Source organism: Falco punctatus (assembly GCF_963210335.1).
Source record: "Falco punctatus genome assembly, chromosome: 7".
Taxonomy (NCBI): Eukaryota; Metazoa; Chordata; class Aves; order Falconiformes; family Falconidae; genus Falco; species Falco punctatus.
In genome coordinates, this window is record NC_137587.1 from 30,918,535 (window position 1) to 30,936,488 (window position 17,954).

Here is a 17,954-nt window from a genome sequence, read left to right on the forward strand (position 1 = left end):
GAGCAAGGCAAAAAAGAACAATTAAGTTAAATGAAGAACAACAATTTTCAACTACTGCACCTGCTTCACCCCGCTGCCGTGTGAAAGACCCACCCAATTAACAGGACAGACTACATGAGTCATGTACTTACATGTGGGAAACCGGTAAGGTAAATATATACAAAACAGTTATCAAGCACAAAGTAAACCCAGAAGAAAAATTAGAGGAAAAAATATATCCACTAATCTTTCAATAGAAACAAATCTTGAAGGTTTATAATAGCCTGTGAAACTCTGAGAGGGAAGAAAGAAACAAGGCAATGAAGTAGTTGTGCACTTTTCAGTGCAAGAATACTGCCTGGAACACAGAGTGCATCTGATTTCTAACAAAGCAACAAAAAACTCACCAATGTAGCTGTGGAGTAAGCCGTAGAACAGAAACCTCCTAAGCCGTGCGGATTTTCTCCGCAGTTCAACAGACCTCCTAGCACTTAAGGACCGAAGCCTCTTCTGTCTATCCTGTAAAAGATTTTTTTCTGTCCCAAGTAGCTTCATGAGAAACGCCGAAGATCTTCATTATCCTTGGTTGGTTTTAGATTGCCCTTCTCGAACTCATACGTTACTGTATAAATGGAGCTGATTCACAGCATGCAGAAACAAATGATCTTACTATGTTTTATTTATTGGCATTTATAATGCTTCCTGGAAGAGAAACATGTACATACTAGGAGTTCTCTGCAATTAAAGAAGAAATTTGCACAAAAAAGTTAACTGCTCAGTTAGTGTATTCACAGGATAGTGACCAGCATGAGTACATCTGTAATTTATAATATATCTAAGCCATATTTTTAAACACTAAATGTTTCCTTCTGCTTTGGCTCACCAAAAGGCCATTTTATTCTGAAGCAGCTATATATCTTTAAACAGACACAACTACAAGAAAAGGAGAGACTGCACAGAAGCCATCTGATTTCAGTTTTCTTTATATTTGTTATAGGAAAAAAAAGGTACCTATTCCAGTCCAGTTTAAATGTAGATTTACATTTGAAGTACCAAACTGAAATGCTCTAGCTGAGGTAATTTCAAATTCTCATTACATTTATTACATAATGCAGAATTTATTTTGGCATACTATGCGTGGCTGCTATCCTTTCAGAAATCAAACTGCCAAAGTGTCTGTAATGGAATAAAGAATTTAAAATTAAAATTCAGTATGGTCAATCCACTTCCAAATTTGCATAAATCTTCCACGATACATTAACACACAGGAGGAAAGGGACTCAAGCAGTTCTTAAGGTAAATACAGGAATCAAAAACACTGCTAGATTTCAAGTCAACAAAAAATAAGTCACTATCTGACCTCTACATAAATAAATGCAAAGTTTTCTTGCATTATTTTGGTTTATTCTGTACAAGTTTCAGGAATTAATTTTACTTAAATATAAGTCTTACACCTATTTAATCCAGGATCTTAATGAAAATGGGAAGGTTCACAGTTCTAATATAGAACTTGCACAACAGTTATCTTAACACTGACAAAACACAGAATGGCATATAAAAAGATTTAGAAATTACACATTTTAAATTGAAGATGTTTTATCTCACATTCACTATGAAGATGAATTTTGCATGACTTTTATCCTTTAGTATGCAACTTCATTCTTTACCTGCCAAACAAAGTATACAAGTTATCACAGCAAAATTTACAGAATAACTGATTTTGGCCTTGGTCTCAGAAAGACCTATTTACACATTTGAGATAAGTAAGCATCTTCTTCCCTTTAAATTCTATACATGTGTTCAAGCTTTAAGCTTATATTTGGATCTACAAAATCCTGCAGAATAAAAAGTCTCTCAAATATACATCTTAGACCATTAGAATACAGTGTCTTTATAAACATGAACCTATCTTTTGCTAAATTACCCACTCTCATCACATGGACGCCTCTAGAAAACAAAGCACTCCCACAGTTAACTCCTTGGTGCTGAGGGGTTTGACTCCTGAAAGCAGATATTAGTCGGAGGGGTGTGTATATGGATGAAATCATTGCACAAAAAGAGACTACCATGCCTCTAATTGCCCCCAAATGTGACTAATCCTGTAAATAAGAGAGGCATGTCCTAGTGTACATTAAGCATCATAAATCATGTGTGGAAAGACTGCAGCTGCTCAGCCATCACGCTCCCATGTGTTCACTGTCTTATCTTATTCTTTGGAGTTTGTGTCATTAATTGAACATTTCAAGTAAGATCAGATTTGGCTGGAGATTTATTTACTTATTTTTAGTTTTTTAAAAATTCTGGTTCTTGAAGGCCCACTGCCAATGGCAGATCACTTTAATGAAAAAAATGGATCTCAACACCAAAAAGTTAATGATGTTTATGTATAATTGAAACACTGGAATATTACTAAGGGTTTTTTTTGTCTTGTGACAATCTAGCAACAAGATAGATTTTGTTTTTTCTCTCAGTTTAATATTTAACCCATGCCCCAAAATGAATGACTGCTATAAAGGCAGCAGTTATTCATGCCACCGTCAGAATTTCCAAAGCACTGGTGAGTTTAGAATTAAAAGAAAAGCAAAGTACAATTACAAACAAGTACATGACTTTACAGAAGGCCTCATTGTGGTAAATTATATACAGCATAGTGTTCTTCTTTTCCTTAAAGTGCTACTATCATCATATTGATATTGTTTCTTCTTTTGTCATTTTTTTTAGTCATCTATTGTTTTAGAAGGTCTTTCAGTACAGCACCAGCACTGGCATCAGGGGACACTGGCAGTGGTGTAAAAGTAGGCAATGCATCAGAAATAGGTTTCATAAGCAGATGTCCAGAATTACTAGTGGGCATTATGAGAGGCACTGCTGCAGATCGACGTGCTAAAAATGGGTTTGCATCTGGTCTTCTGCTCATTGCTGAGGCTGCAGAATCTGAAATATTAAAAAAAAACCACCAAAACACTCAAACCAAAATGCAAGAAAATGTTAGAAAGCATTCATAAGTCTACACAATTTTACAGCATTTGTTCACATCTTTGTGTATTACTTTTGCAGCATGACAATCCTATCTTCTTGCCATAGACTGGACCTCACATGGATGCTCTCAAAGATTTTCACTCTCTCTTCTCTCATCTTGGATCTCAGCTACCACTGCTCCTTTTGCTGAAGAACTCCTATATCTACATTTCAAGCTACTACTTACAAGACTGACAAAGATCAGGGCACTCCCAGGATGTGCCAACCACATCATGCTTATCGGCAGCTGCAATTCAGTTGACAGTCCAGGCACCTCTGTGACAAGCATCAAACACCTTTTGCCAAGGTTCACTTCATGCATGCAACGTCAGGCATGAATTATCTGCCACATTGACTCCAGCACTATGTGAAGGCGCAAGGTCCCTTGTGCATGCACGACAATGCAGCACACCAGCAGGTTTCCCACCCCACAGTGTACTGACACAGCTTCCCCAGGGTCAGCCCACACTCAACCCCTGCAATAAACATCACAGAGTGTCGCAACTTAGTTTTGAGGCAAAACAACGTTTGCTCATTAGTCAAATTCTAACAAAATTCTAGTTTTAATAAAGTATTACTAAACTTTTTTTCTAAATCTAAGAACTGACTTGTCCCTCCTCGCCTTCCCCCATCAAATCCTCAGTCAGGTCCAGGTGTAACCTGTTCTCAAGGTTCCTACACCAAATGTAGAACAGAAACCAGCCTAACATTCCTGTATCATACTAATTGTTTGGATAAGTGATTTTATTCAGCTTTTTTTTATTTTAAAAAAGATCTTACATCATGTAAATATCCCAATTCTCATAAATACATTTCTATGTGGATATTGTACTGGTATTTGTGTTCAGCACTTAGAAATTGCTACCATATAGTTTATTTCAAGGAACAAAAAACTTAAAGCACCCAAAAAACTAAAGGGATATATATATAGATATAGATATAGATATATAGATATGAGTGTCTAGTTTTACAAGCCAGCAATTTATCTCCTGAATGGAGAAAAGGAACCAATAATTTCATTCTTCCAGACAAAGAAATAGGGGTTTTTGTCAAGTAAAATAGGTACTGTACCTATTATATTACTGTTACACTACAGTAAGTGTAGTTACAGTAAGGAAGAAGAGTAAAAAGAAAGTTAAGTTTTATTTAGGTTTATTTAAAAAGTAAAAAAAATACTGCTTTCAGAGATAAACTGGTATTTCACAGTAGACATTTATACCTTGGACATCCAACTACTTTAGGTGAATTGAAAGATTTTTTAGCATCTCTCTCTCTGTAGATCTATACAATACATAGTATTTGGGGGTTGGGTTTGTTGGGGTTATTTGAGTTTACAATTAAAAGTTTCCATCAAAACAAGCTGCAAATCAGCAGGACTGTATTAAGGTGAAGTTTTAAACGTACGTAAAAAATTAAGTACAAACTGGATCAGCTAAACTGACAAAGAGCATTAATTTCACTATACATAATACAAGCATAATTACTCTCTGCCTTAGAAAAACTGAAGTCAACACTCATGCACAGCTTACAGAGATTTCCAATCACGCCATCTACTGATTTTGTTTCAGTCCTCTCTGAGCAACCCGGTCCTACATACCAGAGAGGCACTACAAGGTTGGTATTACCTGCATTCTTCACTCAGTGATCTGATCAACAGGAATACTGAAAATCAGGACTCTCTTCACCGATACCGTATGGAGTTGCCTGCATAGCATCTGTTTGGCTCTAACAGGTGCTGTTAAATCCTTTCCATATCTAAGGGAATTTGGTCCTTCTAATATTCTGTATTGAAATTTTAGGAAGTAGGGTATAGAAGCAGTGGGAAGGAGGAGTGGGAGGAGAAGGAAACAAGGGCATGAGCGGAGAAATCAAATTCATAGTTCATAAGTGAGGAAGCACAGAATCACTGAAATCCCCTTGAAGATTCTATCTTTAGTTATTTATGTGCTGTGTAAAGGTTCAGATTTATCTTTAAATGTTACCTTGCATTTGACTGCTGGATGGAGTACTGCTAGTTTTACCAGTTCCTGCTGCTCCTAAAAGTTTCATATCATGAACAGACAGCTTGGGTGGAGGAATACTTGGGCAAGATTCTGTTTCGAGGAATTTCACAAACAATTCTGAAAAAGACTACAAGAAGCTACTAGTTATTACATTTTACTGATGCTCTGTTGAAAAATATCTAAGTTAAAAATACATACATACATAAAACAAAAAGCTGTCAACAGGCTCTCAAGAACTTTGTATTGGTACTTTGTGACAAATTTATTTTCAAAATACACAGGTTTTGGTTGTCTCAGTAAGTGATATTTATGTGAAATTTATACTCTAAAGATAACACTCATTTCCACCATGGTTGTATTATTGATTTATGCCAATTGTTTCAAGAATCCCATGCTGCTACTGAAATCACAGTATTTCCTGAGCATGGGCTCAAGCAAATCACTCTTCCAGAAACACATAAAACTTAAAACATTTCTCTGTCAAATAAAGCAATGGGTTTTAAAAGTCTTGAATAAAGGAAACATAGAATGACTAATGTGTCAGTAGCATCACATAATGGAATCTTGCTTAGTAAAGCCTGTACTATACATAGAAAAGCATTGATTTTCCTCTTTTATGTCTGTAGTTAATCAGACCACAATCCTCTGGTGGCCTAAGTGCCTGCATTGTTTTTGTGGGCAAAAACCCAATCCCTACACTTCAAGATAATTTACAGGAATCAGTTCTCACTGTGCTTTTCTAGCTCAATGAGCAAAAAACGAATGTTAATCCAAAAAGCCCAATCCCTCAGTGCTCTATTCTTGAGAGTGCATTTACTGCTCTGCAAAATGGAAAGTTCCACAGATAAACTGCTCCCATGGATGATGCTGAGAACTGTTGCTTTACAGTATTTGAAAGCTTAAAATATCAGCTTTATTATGCTGTATATAAGAAGTGCTAGCTGCAGCAGCTAAGAAAGCTTTTCAAATGAAATTCAAAGGACATATGGGAACACAGTCATCAAAATATGATGTCACAGTCTTCTATACTGCTGAGTGCCACACAGTCCCAGACTCCCACATGTATTTAACCTGTCAGCTTGCAAGATCAAATCCATACTGTAAGAAGTCAGTGATCCCAGGAACCAGTGGAACAGCAATTTCTGTATTAGCCCAACACTTAGCATTGTATAATTTTCATCAATGCCTACATATTTATTTAGTGCAGGAAAAAAATCCTTATGGCAAAGCAGTTGCACAAAACCAAATAATCTTAAGATACTGCAGCATCAATACGTGAAGCTGAATATACTGATGAGCTGAACATCGGCATTAATATGCAACTGCCCCATTTTTTCCACTCAAACAGAGAATGCACACAATTCTTACACTATTAAAAATGTTCTGATGAGTTGGCCTCAAAGGTGTACTAGGGACACTTTTTGACCCAGCTCCTCCACCAAGCCAGCCAGTCACCCAACTTGTAACTCCTCTTTGGTCTTCAGATAATAACTAGAAAGTATTAAAAAAAAAAAAAAAAAAAAACAAAAAAAGTTAAGAAACTAAAAATAAAGCAAGAGGTAAAAGAAACTGCAACACTGTGCTCATTATATTTATCATAACTACATGGTAATTACACAGATAAATAATAAAAAAAAAATCTCAAAACTTTAATTACTGTCAAAAATTTATTCTCTGCCTCCCAAAGACTGGCAGTTTAAAACCCTGGCTCTTTACTTAAAAACCTTAAGCCCCACCTTCTTCACAATACCTAGTGGTACATACAAAACTGGCTTACTTTTCTGTAACTGATATATTACATGTTATAAGACATAACAGCACAAAGTTAAATACCTACCCTTCCACATTAGCACTCCTCAGCAAAATGAGATCCACTCTATTAAAATAGTGTTATCAAAAGATTATATTAAGATCAGCATGTCCCACATAAAAAATTAATTCAGATGGAAGAACAAAACCCACACTTTCCCCACAAGAAGTGGGGGGACAGTTACATTTAGTTTAGCAGAAAGTCATTCTATTTTCAGGCAAGGATTCCACAAATAAAAAGGGAAGTCTAGTTTTCTACGAAGTATTACCTGATCAAGTTCTTCCTTCTTTATTCCCAAGATACTTCCCATTAACCTTAACACTTCAGGACGTTTATTTTTTGGAGTATGAAAATGTCCAACAAAGAGATTCCTCATCAGGACCCTGGAGAACAAAGGAAGACTGTTATACAGTAATACTAATGCAATTATTCCTCATACTCTTGCCTAACTTAAAATAATCCAAATAAACAAATCTAACGCAAGGAACCAATTTCCTTCCCCTACAAGTTATAACATTGCTTATACAGAAGTGTCAATTTGGACAGCATTAGCAATACTTATGCAGTAAGGTGAAACTGAGTTGTGCCTGAGCAAGTCTGACATAAGTACTACAAGCAGGGACAATATTTATTCTTGATTCAGGAGACTGTTTAAACAGACACTTAAGTGCAGACATGCACGTCCCAAATGAAGACATAAGCAAGGGGACAGAGGAACCCATTTGTCTACCCCTGTTTCAGTTCAGGTAAACAGAGTGGGGGGGGTGGGGAACCCAAACAAAAAAAAAAAAAAAAAGACACTAAAACCCAGGAAGAGGGGTTTACACAACATCCAGGTGATGCTAGCTACATGGGAGGGCTTGCTGTTCACACCTTAGACATAACAGACTTTCATTAAGAACTTTTATCTCCATTTGCAGAACTCAAGCTACAGAAGTGCGCTTCAACTTAAGAAAAATATCAGTAATCCAAATTTACATACACACTGGTTTCACTAATAAAAATTACTATTTACAACCACCAATCGAAAAATGCCAAAGTAATCAAAGTATAATTACAAGATCACATACAGAAGCCCAGTTCTGCACTACTTTTACAACTGTGTTAGTAACATATCTGAACACTGTGAGGAATAAAAATAAAAAGTGTGTACCAAGCCTTTCACTAAAGACTTACTTGTCCACTTTTCCTTCTGTGCTGTTCATAAGATCCATTAGTTTATTTTGTACATCTTCTAACATTTCTCTTCTGATCTCACCTATAAAATGTTAGGTCATAACAAATAAATAAAAATTGAAACTCTGAAACTTTGTTGCAAAACTTATTAATAACACATTTTAAAATAACAATATGTTAATACTGTTATGGTACTTTTTTAAAAAAACAAAATTAGCTTGATTTTGCATAAAAAGAGTCAATTTAATAAGTGATCATTATTTTAAATTGGAAGCTAAAACTTCTGAAATGATAATACTAAAATACAGGAACACACAGAAAATAAATAAATTGCTGAAGTTCTGATGAACTGCTGTTCCACCTAGGTAATACAGAACTGGAAACAAACGCTTGATTAAGGGCTATAATCCTGTGGTGACAATCTTTTTCATAACCTGACCAAACTGCATGTTGGCATCAGGTCTTTTGATCTTCGTACTTAACCTCAAGTATTTCCTAAACCCAGCTATTCTGCATATTCTACTATCAGGTTGCTAAAGCCTTGAAGTTCTAAGCAGTTCACCAGTCTCCCAGGAGAATTACTGCCTCACGGAGCCAACATCCGTAACTTGTTGCAGGTCTCTTCTGTTAGGACCCTTCCCACTCCTGTTAACTGATTCAAGCTCTTGCAACAACGTGCTGGAACACACTAATGTATCCTAGGAGCAGTGCTGCTCTCCACAATTCGGTATAGCAGCAAGAAAGGCTCTGCAGAGTTTTATGCAAGATTCCCCATACTTTTGGGAATATAAATATTCAGTTAAAAAGTGGCAGACATGAAATGCCACAGCTACCACAAACCGAAGGCAAAACAGAGGAAAATGGCAAGTACTTTCAGCCTGGCATCATGGCCTACAAATTAAATGAATAGGCCAGTATAAGTTAGTTAATATGAGGTTGTCTAGGAGAGCGTTAGGAGTCACTACACATATTTTCTGCCTTTTTTGCATGCTGCCTCCAAGTTCTGATATTGTTCTATAGTGGCTGCAATGAAATCTGTTCATCTGGGATATCACAACACCAATACCAGCTTTCTTGGCCTACACAGAGGATCCTATTTTTCCTCTCCACAAAACCAAAACAGGAACTATTAAAACAGCAAGAGATGAGTTTAGATTCTGCATTCACTACTGCAAGAGCTTTTCAGCTTTCTGAAGTTCCTGACCTTAAGCAATTATTTTTCCACTATCTACACACTTGAGCGCCATGACATCAGAGTGTTTAATGAGGGAGATACAAACATAGTAGCCCGTTTCAATAAAAGGAACCATGGCATGATATTGTTATATTCACTCTTGCCCAATAATTTCACAGCACCAACTTCTCTACAATTCTAAGATTCCACTAACACAAATTACTTGTTAGGTCAAATACAGAATACACCCAATTACCCCAACCATTCTATGCCAGTAACTCAGGCTTCCTCTGACCTCCCACAAAACTATAAAATAAAGCTCACAATAAAGGAAAAAAAACCTCTCCTATAAGTTTTACTTGCTATAAATATTTTACAACATTCTGATTGTAAGGAAACCAGGCACAAAGAAAATAAAATTATCTGATGTACAGGTCTACACAAGTTTGTACAAAAAACACAGGAGTAAAAGTGCTAGAAAAACTTCTCACTGAAATCCCCAAACAGGATTTAAGAACACTGGCAGCAAGAAGTTTTCAGACAAGGAAAAAAAAATAATTACAAGGTACAAAGAATTCTTAGAAGATAAACTAAAAAATGGATATACCTTAACACAGTAGAAATAAAATTTTTCTCCAAAATGGGGTTCTACAAGATACTACCTTTGAACTCACTTTTTTCCTAATAAAAGTAGAAGTAAGTCTTAATCACACAAAAAAGGTTGAAAAATACAACATGGACTATCCATGTGAAGACCAACTCTACCCTATAGTTATATAAGCAGAAATGGCGAGCTTTTTCTCTTTTCCCTCTCTAAGGTTGAATACTTATCTTCAAATCCTATGGAAAAACTGCTGATAAACTTAAATCTCCCTCCCCTAATTAAGAGCGCTTCATTTAAAAACCAAAACCAAACCCACAAAAGATACACTTTTCTTGTAGTTAATTTCTAAAAAGCCTCAACATCTTTGTACGGAAAGTGACTTTTATAAAGTTTATATCCTTCAGATCATCCAGGATGCATGAAATACATTCCACTCTAGTTTGCACATGGCCTTCAATCTTTAATAAATGCATGCCACAAGTAAGTTGACACAACATGGTTCTCAACACCAATAACTCCATGGAACCTGCACAGACTTCTGGTATACATACATCAAAGAGCTAGGCTGTGAAATAGATGCAACCTAATACGTCCCGTCCAAATACTCCACATCTTTATATAAATGTTTTACTTCACAGACACAAATTTTAGAAAGTACAGAGTAGAACAAACTAACTCGTGTCATGCTGGGAAAGCTCCTATTCAAGGAACATAAAGATTAAACTCCTTATTCAGAACAAGTTAAAACCCAAACAAAATTATATATATTATACAACAATACATCTTGTAACAACTACATCCATATGCATTGAAATCAATTCCAATAGTATGACAGCTCTTCAGCACCACTCCCTCTCAAAACACCAGGGTGAGGCACAGAATTAATCTATGGTTTTAAGGTTTAAACTTACTTAAATTATGGTACTTTGTAAATGTGGTTAAATAGGAGCCCAATACTTGAACAGAAACATTGTCAATATAATTATGGAATGATAACAGCTGTAGGAGCATACACAGTAGCTGAATTATTTGGGTCTCCACAGAGTAAAAGAGAATTAAGTTAAACTACTAATGCTGCAAAAAGACAAACAGCATCTGAAAACAAGTTTCAAGTATATGTTATGTTGTCGCTATTGCTCTTCAAAGCAATACCATTATGAGTTTCCTTTTCAATTTTTATTTGTGATGAATTTTAAAACAAATGTATTAACAATTTAAATGAAATGTTACTGTTTATTTTTTCCTGACAGAAAGATCTTGTATCAAAGAGGACCAACTTTTAAGGACAGCTACACAGCTATATTCCATCCACAGTGACTATGCAACTCTATCATTAAACATATTTTTTAAATGGAATATTTCCTTCTAAAATAGAATTTTACAGTTGAAAAGGACTTAAAACATGTATTTCATGTGTATGAAGACTGAATAACAAAAAAAGACCAGAGCCAAAATTCAGCATGGACTGCTGTAAACCAGACATTTACAACAGTCTCCAGTAATTTGTTAACCATTTATGGCAATCCAGAAAACTGCATCTGGTACATCGTATACTTTTCCATTAAAATCACTTCTCCTGCCAAAAAAAATCTATAAAGAAATCCTTCAAAAGATTTGGCCAACAAAACTGTGTCTGGGAATGTATTTGGCCAATTTTCAATAAGACATTATGTGTTTTCTTGTGTAAATAGAGAAAATGGAGTGGTCTCCTTTTTTCAGTAAAAATTATAATTTATTCTACAACATTAAAGTGCTGTTTCCTTTATGCAACAATCCCTTTTCAAATCTCTTAACAAGTAAATAGCTTGCCAATACAATATAGCTTATTAAAATACTGAGATTCAGTTTTCTCTTGAAGTTCAAATCCCTCCTGCTTTCATATGCAAAGGTCTGCAATCAAAATTAACCACTAATGAAGAGCTTCCCATTTCAGAGTGCTGTATTTGCCTACGCCAAAGTTAATTTCAATCCAGGGTGTTTGAACACTTTTGCTGTAAATGTCTGTAGTGAGACAGAGATTCAAAAATGTCAGTATTTAGTTGGACTTGAACTTTAATTTAGCTTGTAAAATTCATATGTGAACTCAGGGCACACTCCTATGATGCCCATTTGGGTGCCAAATTGCACTTGGACACAACTAAATTTAAGTAAGTACACATTAAATTATGTAGTAGAACGGTCGTAACTTTTTGTAGAGTTCTTGCTGAAATTGTGAAGACTTTCAAATGACTTTTCACACCAACTATTTGATCATAAGCAAGTATGCCTTAAGAAAATATTGTTTATTTCAAGAATATAATTTAAACATTAATAGCAATAATTAGTTGTACATATTCAAAGCAAGAGTTACCACAGCATCCAGCAGAGATGGTGTTCCAGGTCTTCCCCAGCAAGCCTTAATTAAAGGCATTCATCCAAAAATTTCCCACAGACATGGGGAAAAAAAACCCAGAAAGTAAGAGCTGTTAAGTGATCACAGAGAGTGAGAAACCTCTGCTCTTCAAGGTCCCTTTTTAGAGCCACTTCAGGAACCAATCACAAGCTTTCCTCTGATTTTAGTTATCCCATATGCTCAGTGAAAGCCTGACCAGGGGATGCTGCAGTAATAGAAAAATGTCATGACCCTCAGAAATAAAGGAGGAAAGAGAAAGTAGGACTCAGTTGGTAAAAAGGAGGAAAAGACAAGATAAAAAAAAAGAGAAAAAAGCCTAATTAGTATTCCCTCAGCAGTCAGTACTCTTTAACAGTTTCACCCATATCAGAACCATTGTGCAACTAGACACAGAGAAGTGTCTTTCCCTCTTGGTTCAATGAAACATTGCAGACAAAATTACAAGTCAGGGCTGAAATGTAAGTACAGAAATCCAGCAAAATTATTATTAGGACTAAGTCCTGCTTGCTATGACTCCTTTCTCATAAAAACTAAAATTAATGCAGTAATGAAAAAAGTGACCTTATGTTACTCATAGCTATTCTGTCATCTCTTACGTGTGTCTGAGCTTATAAATCTTACTGATGTTTCATGTGCAAATACATTGTATAGAAATTTAATTTCATATTTTTCCATTTGATTAGACTAAATAGCATAGGGCCATAAAACAGAAATACATTGAAATGGCATCAATTTTTAGTAAAATGTTATTCTACCTTTTTAGGCTTTCCTAAAATGTGTTTATAATACTAAATGTGTTTATAAAAGAGAAGGCTACGCATCTCCTACAGAATTCACGTTTCTGTGATGTCAGAAAGAGGAAAAAACCCAAACCCAAACCACATTCCAAAACATTCACAGAATCACAAAATCAAAGAAACATTTATGTTGGAAGAGACCTCTAGATCATCTAGTCCAACCCCTCTGCTCAAGCAGAGTCATCTACAGCAGGCTGTCCTGGACCATGGCCAGTTGGGTTTTGAATATCTTCATGGATGGACACTCCACATCCCTGGGCAACCTATTCCAATTTCTGACCACCCTCACCATAAATAACCTTCCTCTTTTTCATAAATGTTTCTTCTGGCAAATTCCTCTACCAGCTGGCTAAGTTTTGTCTTCAAATCCAAAGTAATAAGATTCATCAAATATTAGAATACTTAATCTGAGAACAATATGAATGGCATATTTCTAAATATGAGCAATCAGGAAGCTTATTTGAAATGAGATTTAAAAATACAGTCTAAAGATGCGTCCAAGACCTTCCACATAAACTCTTCAGACAGCCTCATACCCATGCAAGAGCTGCTTTCTCTACATCTCTAACCAACAGCACCCCCTTTCTCTGTACCTCACTGTATTCCTATGTCTCTGTCAGTTAGGTAGGTAGTTACTGTGGAAAAATCTGACACCATTTAGTATTTCACAAACTTATAAAAAACATACTTACAGAGGTAAATCAAGGGCTTTAGTATTTAGGGGGGGGAAAAACACCCAAACCAAGCAACCATAAAACTCAACTACAGGACTTCCTTTTGAGAAAGATCCCTAACAGAAGGTAAACATACTTTTGCAGATATCCTTTATAAATAGGGAAGTCCTCAAAAGGTGACGAGAGAATTATTCTTTTCCTCATATGAAACACATTTTGCAAAGTTTCTAGGAATACTACATTGTCATCTCAGCTGCTTGGAATGTTTTAAGCAGAAACATAAAAATGCAGCTACCTTCTTTCTTAAGTTCTTCAATCTGCTCCTCTTTGACGTCAAGCTGCTCAGTAAGCCTTGATGCTGCATCCAGTGCGGCATTTGCCTCTCCTAAACTTTCCTGAATAAAGCACAGGAAAGGGACAAAAAGACAAGCAAGAGAGTTCACTATCACAATTATGCTAATTCAACACAGATAAAACGTAACAGATGCAGAGGCTTCAACCACTCGTTCTTTAGAATAACTGGATTGTAAACATTCTCAGAAAATGGACAGTCAGCAGAGGAATACTACTTTGCTGACCTTCTTATTAGTGCCCCCCTCTCTTCCAAGGAAGAGAGAACAATTGTATAACGATGTATTTGTAAGACAGTAACAACACAGTAGTCAAAAAATTCAGTCAACAATTAATATTCAGTTTCATAGGGTTCAATTTCATTATTCAGCCTACCTGCAGTGATATAACTTTTTCTTCTAACTTTTCTGCTTTTTTCTTCCATTCTGCAGTCTGATTTTGGTGTTTCTCCAGTTCTGCTGAATACATAGCTTTTTCTTCTAAAGGGTTAAAAACACAAACCAAAACATCTTGATTCACAACATGTAACTGTTTTTGGGATATGCAATTACAAAACCTCAGCATTATCATATCTGGTCTTCATAAGGTAGAGGTGGAATTCCAATTTCATAAATGTGATATTGACCACCAATTTTCACAGGGCCAAAATTGGTTTCGAAAGTTTTTTTAAAAGACAACAGCTTCTGAAATTCAAGCTATGAAAACGAAAACCAGGTAATTAATAATTAAAAAGCACTAAAATCTGGTAAGTATCCCAGCTGAAAAATGCTTGTTGCAATCTTTGTTATTTCTTGACAAAACTTACCCTGTTGGAATTGCTCTAGTACCATCTGCAGGTTGGCCAGTGACAATGCATACTGCTTCACTTGGTCCTGTGAGATGGTGAGCTGTAGCACAGTCTCATCTCTCTGCTTGGAAACCAGGTTTAACTGCTCTTGCAAAGATTCAACTTGCAGACTAGCTTGATGACTTAATGAAAATAAAAGAATAAAACACATTATTTATGAAGACAATAACAGAAGTCATCAGAGAGAAAACTGAATTCCAGCAAAAATAGCTTACCTTTAATTTTTCAGCTCAATTTATAAAAATGAAGGCAATTCCCCCCCCCCCCCCCCCCAATCCATTTAAAAATAAAAAACAAACCTAAAAACCCACCCACACACCCCCCAAAAAAAACCCGAAAACCACGACCACCAAACCAACAAAAGATTTCGAATAAGTCTGGTAACAAAATTTTGGCAATAAAAAAAATCCCAACTACTTTTGTTTGAAGTGCATTAGAAAAAGAAAAAAATAATTTGTTGTTCATTATCGTCACAGTGTCTTTATAAAAAAATAATTCATATCTTGCTAATTGTCTGCTTCAAGTACTACAGGAATCAATAGGTCTTTCTACCTATTTTTACTTTTAAAGCCAGACTCAAAGAACTCAGTATGTCTTGTTCCATACTGACCACTGAATGCCCCGTTTAATTTCTCATTATGTAAAAATATTATGAACCCCATTTTCTCCTACGCCAGTCTTTTTAAAGAGTGCATATCAGGTGGCAAATAGGCAGTATTACTTGAAAGCTATTTGACAAGTTTGATGAAGAATTAAGAAACATTCTGATGAACAGCTTTAACAGAAACTTCTCCCAACTTTTCCACTTCCTCCACTATTTTTCACAACAAATTCTGCTCAACGTTCTCAGCAGAGATTTTTTAAGAGCAGAATCCACCTCTGGCACTTAAGCAAAAAAGAAAGACTGCAGCTACATACATATTTTTTGATTAAAATACTTTTTCATTTTGACAACTGTAATAAGATGAAAAAGAACTCTTTTGCCTGAAGTAACCAAAATTCCTTTAAATAAAACAGTATTAAAGCAGTCAAGATAGGCGTTAAGTTTAATGTCTGGGTTTTCATTGTTCTGGCTGAAAAATGTGATTATGGCAAATAAATAAATAAAAAACCACAATTGGCTCTAGCCTCCCAGATTCTGCTATCCATGAGAACTTCAATGTATCTTGCTTCATATATACATGCCCTACAAAGGAAAAAGTTTACAGCAGCATATAGTTTCCACGGTATCAGCTATAAAGTAAGGATGTGAACGCAACTCAAAGCATGACAGTCCCATCTGTGTATTAAAGCGTATAAAATAAGACTATTTCAAAATGAATGAAGATTTGACTTCAAAGTAAGTCCAGTCCATCATTTTTGTTCTGACACAATTAAATTGATGGGTCGAGGGACTTTTGTTGTTTCTAGTTCTAGCACTGTTAGAGATGTGAGATTTCAATAGTTGCTACAAAACTGACAAATACTTTTAAGTCCTCAGGAGTAGCCACATCTATTTCAAATCTTCTTCCTGATGTAACAGAAGTTCCTATCGTTTTGTTTTCTCAAGTGCTTAGCGTGTTATAGAATGGTAATTCAGTAAAATAAAGCCATCAGTACCAGTCTTGCTGGTCTTACCAGTACCACTACTGTATAAATTAAAAGACTACCTGGCGTTCTCCACTGCAGTAGATGAGGACACAAGTTTTTCTTCCAAAATCAGAATTTTCTTTCTTAGCTTGACCTCTCTGTCTTCTGCAGCTAAAGCTTCTCGTGTGTAGGAGTCTTCCATTTCTAAAAGGTGATTACGTAACCTCTCCAGTTCCTGATTTAGGCGTTGCTCTTTCTCACGCAAATGCTGTACCTATGTAGAACATAACTTAAGTTGTTCATATTAAATTATTTTTATGAAAGGTGATAAACACAAAACATGTCCCTTGAAGCACACTGCTTTTTACAAGTGATTGTAATATTTTGTGGATTATTTTTGGTAACAGACAGAATTTCTTACTCTTTTTCTTTTACTTCTTGTGACTGTAAATTATTTTGTGGCATACCTCGCCCTGAAGGGCACTACTCTCCATTTGCTTCTGTTTGAGTGCTACCATGACTTGGTCTCTCTCTTGCTGAAAAGTAACAGCCTTTTCCTGCATTGACTTAACTTCACTTAACAGTTGATTCAATTCTCCTGTGTTGCCCTGTTGAAGACACAAACAAGCATTTCAAACATGGCAAATAGTTTTGCCAAAGGAGACAGCCTTTGCCCACAAGTGCATGAGGACAATAACTGATATAACAAGGAAAAGAGCAGGACACCAATGACCCTACAACACAGAAAAACATTCAAGGAAAATATTATTTTGAAGTTATTTTACCCACATGTTACAAGACGAAGTAAGACTTACTGCTAAAAGACACTATACAGATGCATTGTCTTAACTGACTGCTGAAGTGAACAAATAAATACGTACCTATCTTTAGATGAGAGATGCAACATGTACATTGTGTATCAAACACTTGTATACTTGAAAACTTGTTTTCCCCCAGTGTTTGGAATTTATTTTCTGCGTTACCTGTTTATTACGTCATGCACACGTAAGGCATCAGCCTAGGTAGTTCAACTCGTCTGAACTTAAGACAACTAAACACATGAAGAAATCTTTAAAAACAAACCATAACATGACTTCACTCTCAAAGATTAGCCTTCAGTGAATCACAGCTATGTCCATCCCATATTCAGATGTCTAATTTCAATGAATAATGTTTCCATTTACATGCAATTTACTACAACTTAGCATATAAAGAAGTGTTAGTATGTCAGTTACATGTACATGTGAGTTCTGTGTATCTGAAACTTTTCAGCGTACTCTTTGTGTTGTTTTGAAAGTTAGTTACTTTTGTTATTTTGGATAAAAGTAAATGAATCTTTGTTTTTCTCACTAATACTTATAAGCTTCAACTACTTGTTTTTATTAATCACACTGAATATAGCAAAACCCTTTTTGCAGTAGAACCCTAAACCTGCAGGCAAACCTTCCCTCTCTATGTCATGTAATCTTCTGACACACACACAAAATACAAAATTGTTTGACTGCTATTTTCCCTAGTTCCTCATAGCAAACACAAAGTATAACAGCAGCTTCTTCAATT

General features: G+C 35.7%; 1 protein-coding gene across 1 annotated transcript in view; it reads right to left on the minus strand.

Moving 5' to 3' along the window:
* Positions 1 to 640: 640 nt before the first annotated feature.
* The window catches only part of TRIP11 (thyroid hormone receptor interactor 11), a 35,857-nt gene continuing 18,543 nt past the window's right edge, over positions 641 to 17,954 (minus strand). The window contains exons 11-20 of the mRNA XM_080396689.1: positions 16,862 to 17,002; positions 16,475 to 16,668; positions 14,784 to 14,947; positions 14,354 to 14,457; positions 13,923 to 14,022; positions 7,987 to 8,068; positions 7,079 to 7,193; positions 6,369 to 6,491; positions 4,980 to 5,127; positions 641 to 2,913 (exon numbers count right to left, since the gene is read on the minus strand). Coding sequence (XP_080252815.1) covers positions 2,705 to 2,913; positions 4,980 to 5,127; positions 6,369 to 6,491; positions 7,079 to 7,193; positions 7,987 to 8,068; positions 13,923 to 14,022; positions 14,354 to 14,457; positions 14,784 to 14,947; positions 16,475 to 16,668; positions 16,862 to 17,002 — 1,380 coding nt within the window. The 3' untranslated portion in view covers positions 641 to 2,704. The remainder of the gene's footprint in view (positions 2,914 to 4,979; positions 5,128 to 6,368; positions 6,492 to 7,078; positions 7,194 to 7,986; positions 8,069 to 13,922; positions 14,023 to 14,353; positions 14,458 to 14,783; positions 14,948 to 16,474; positions 16,669 to 16,861; positions 17,003 to 17,954) is intronic.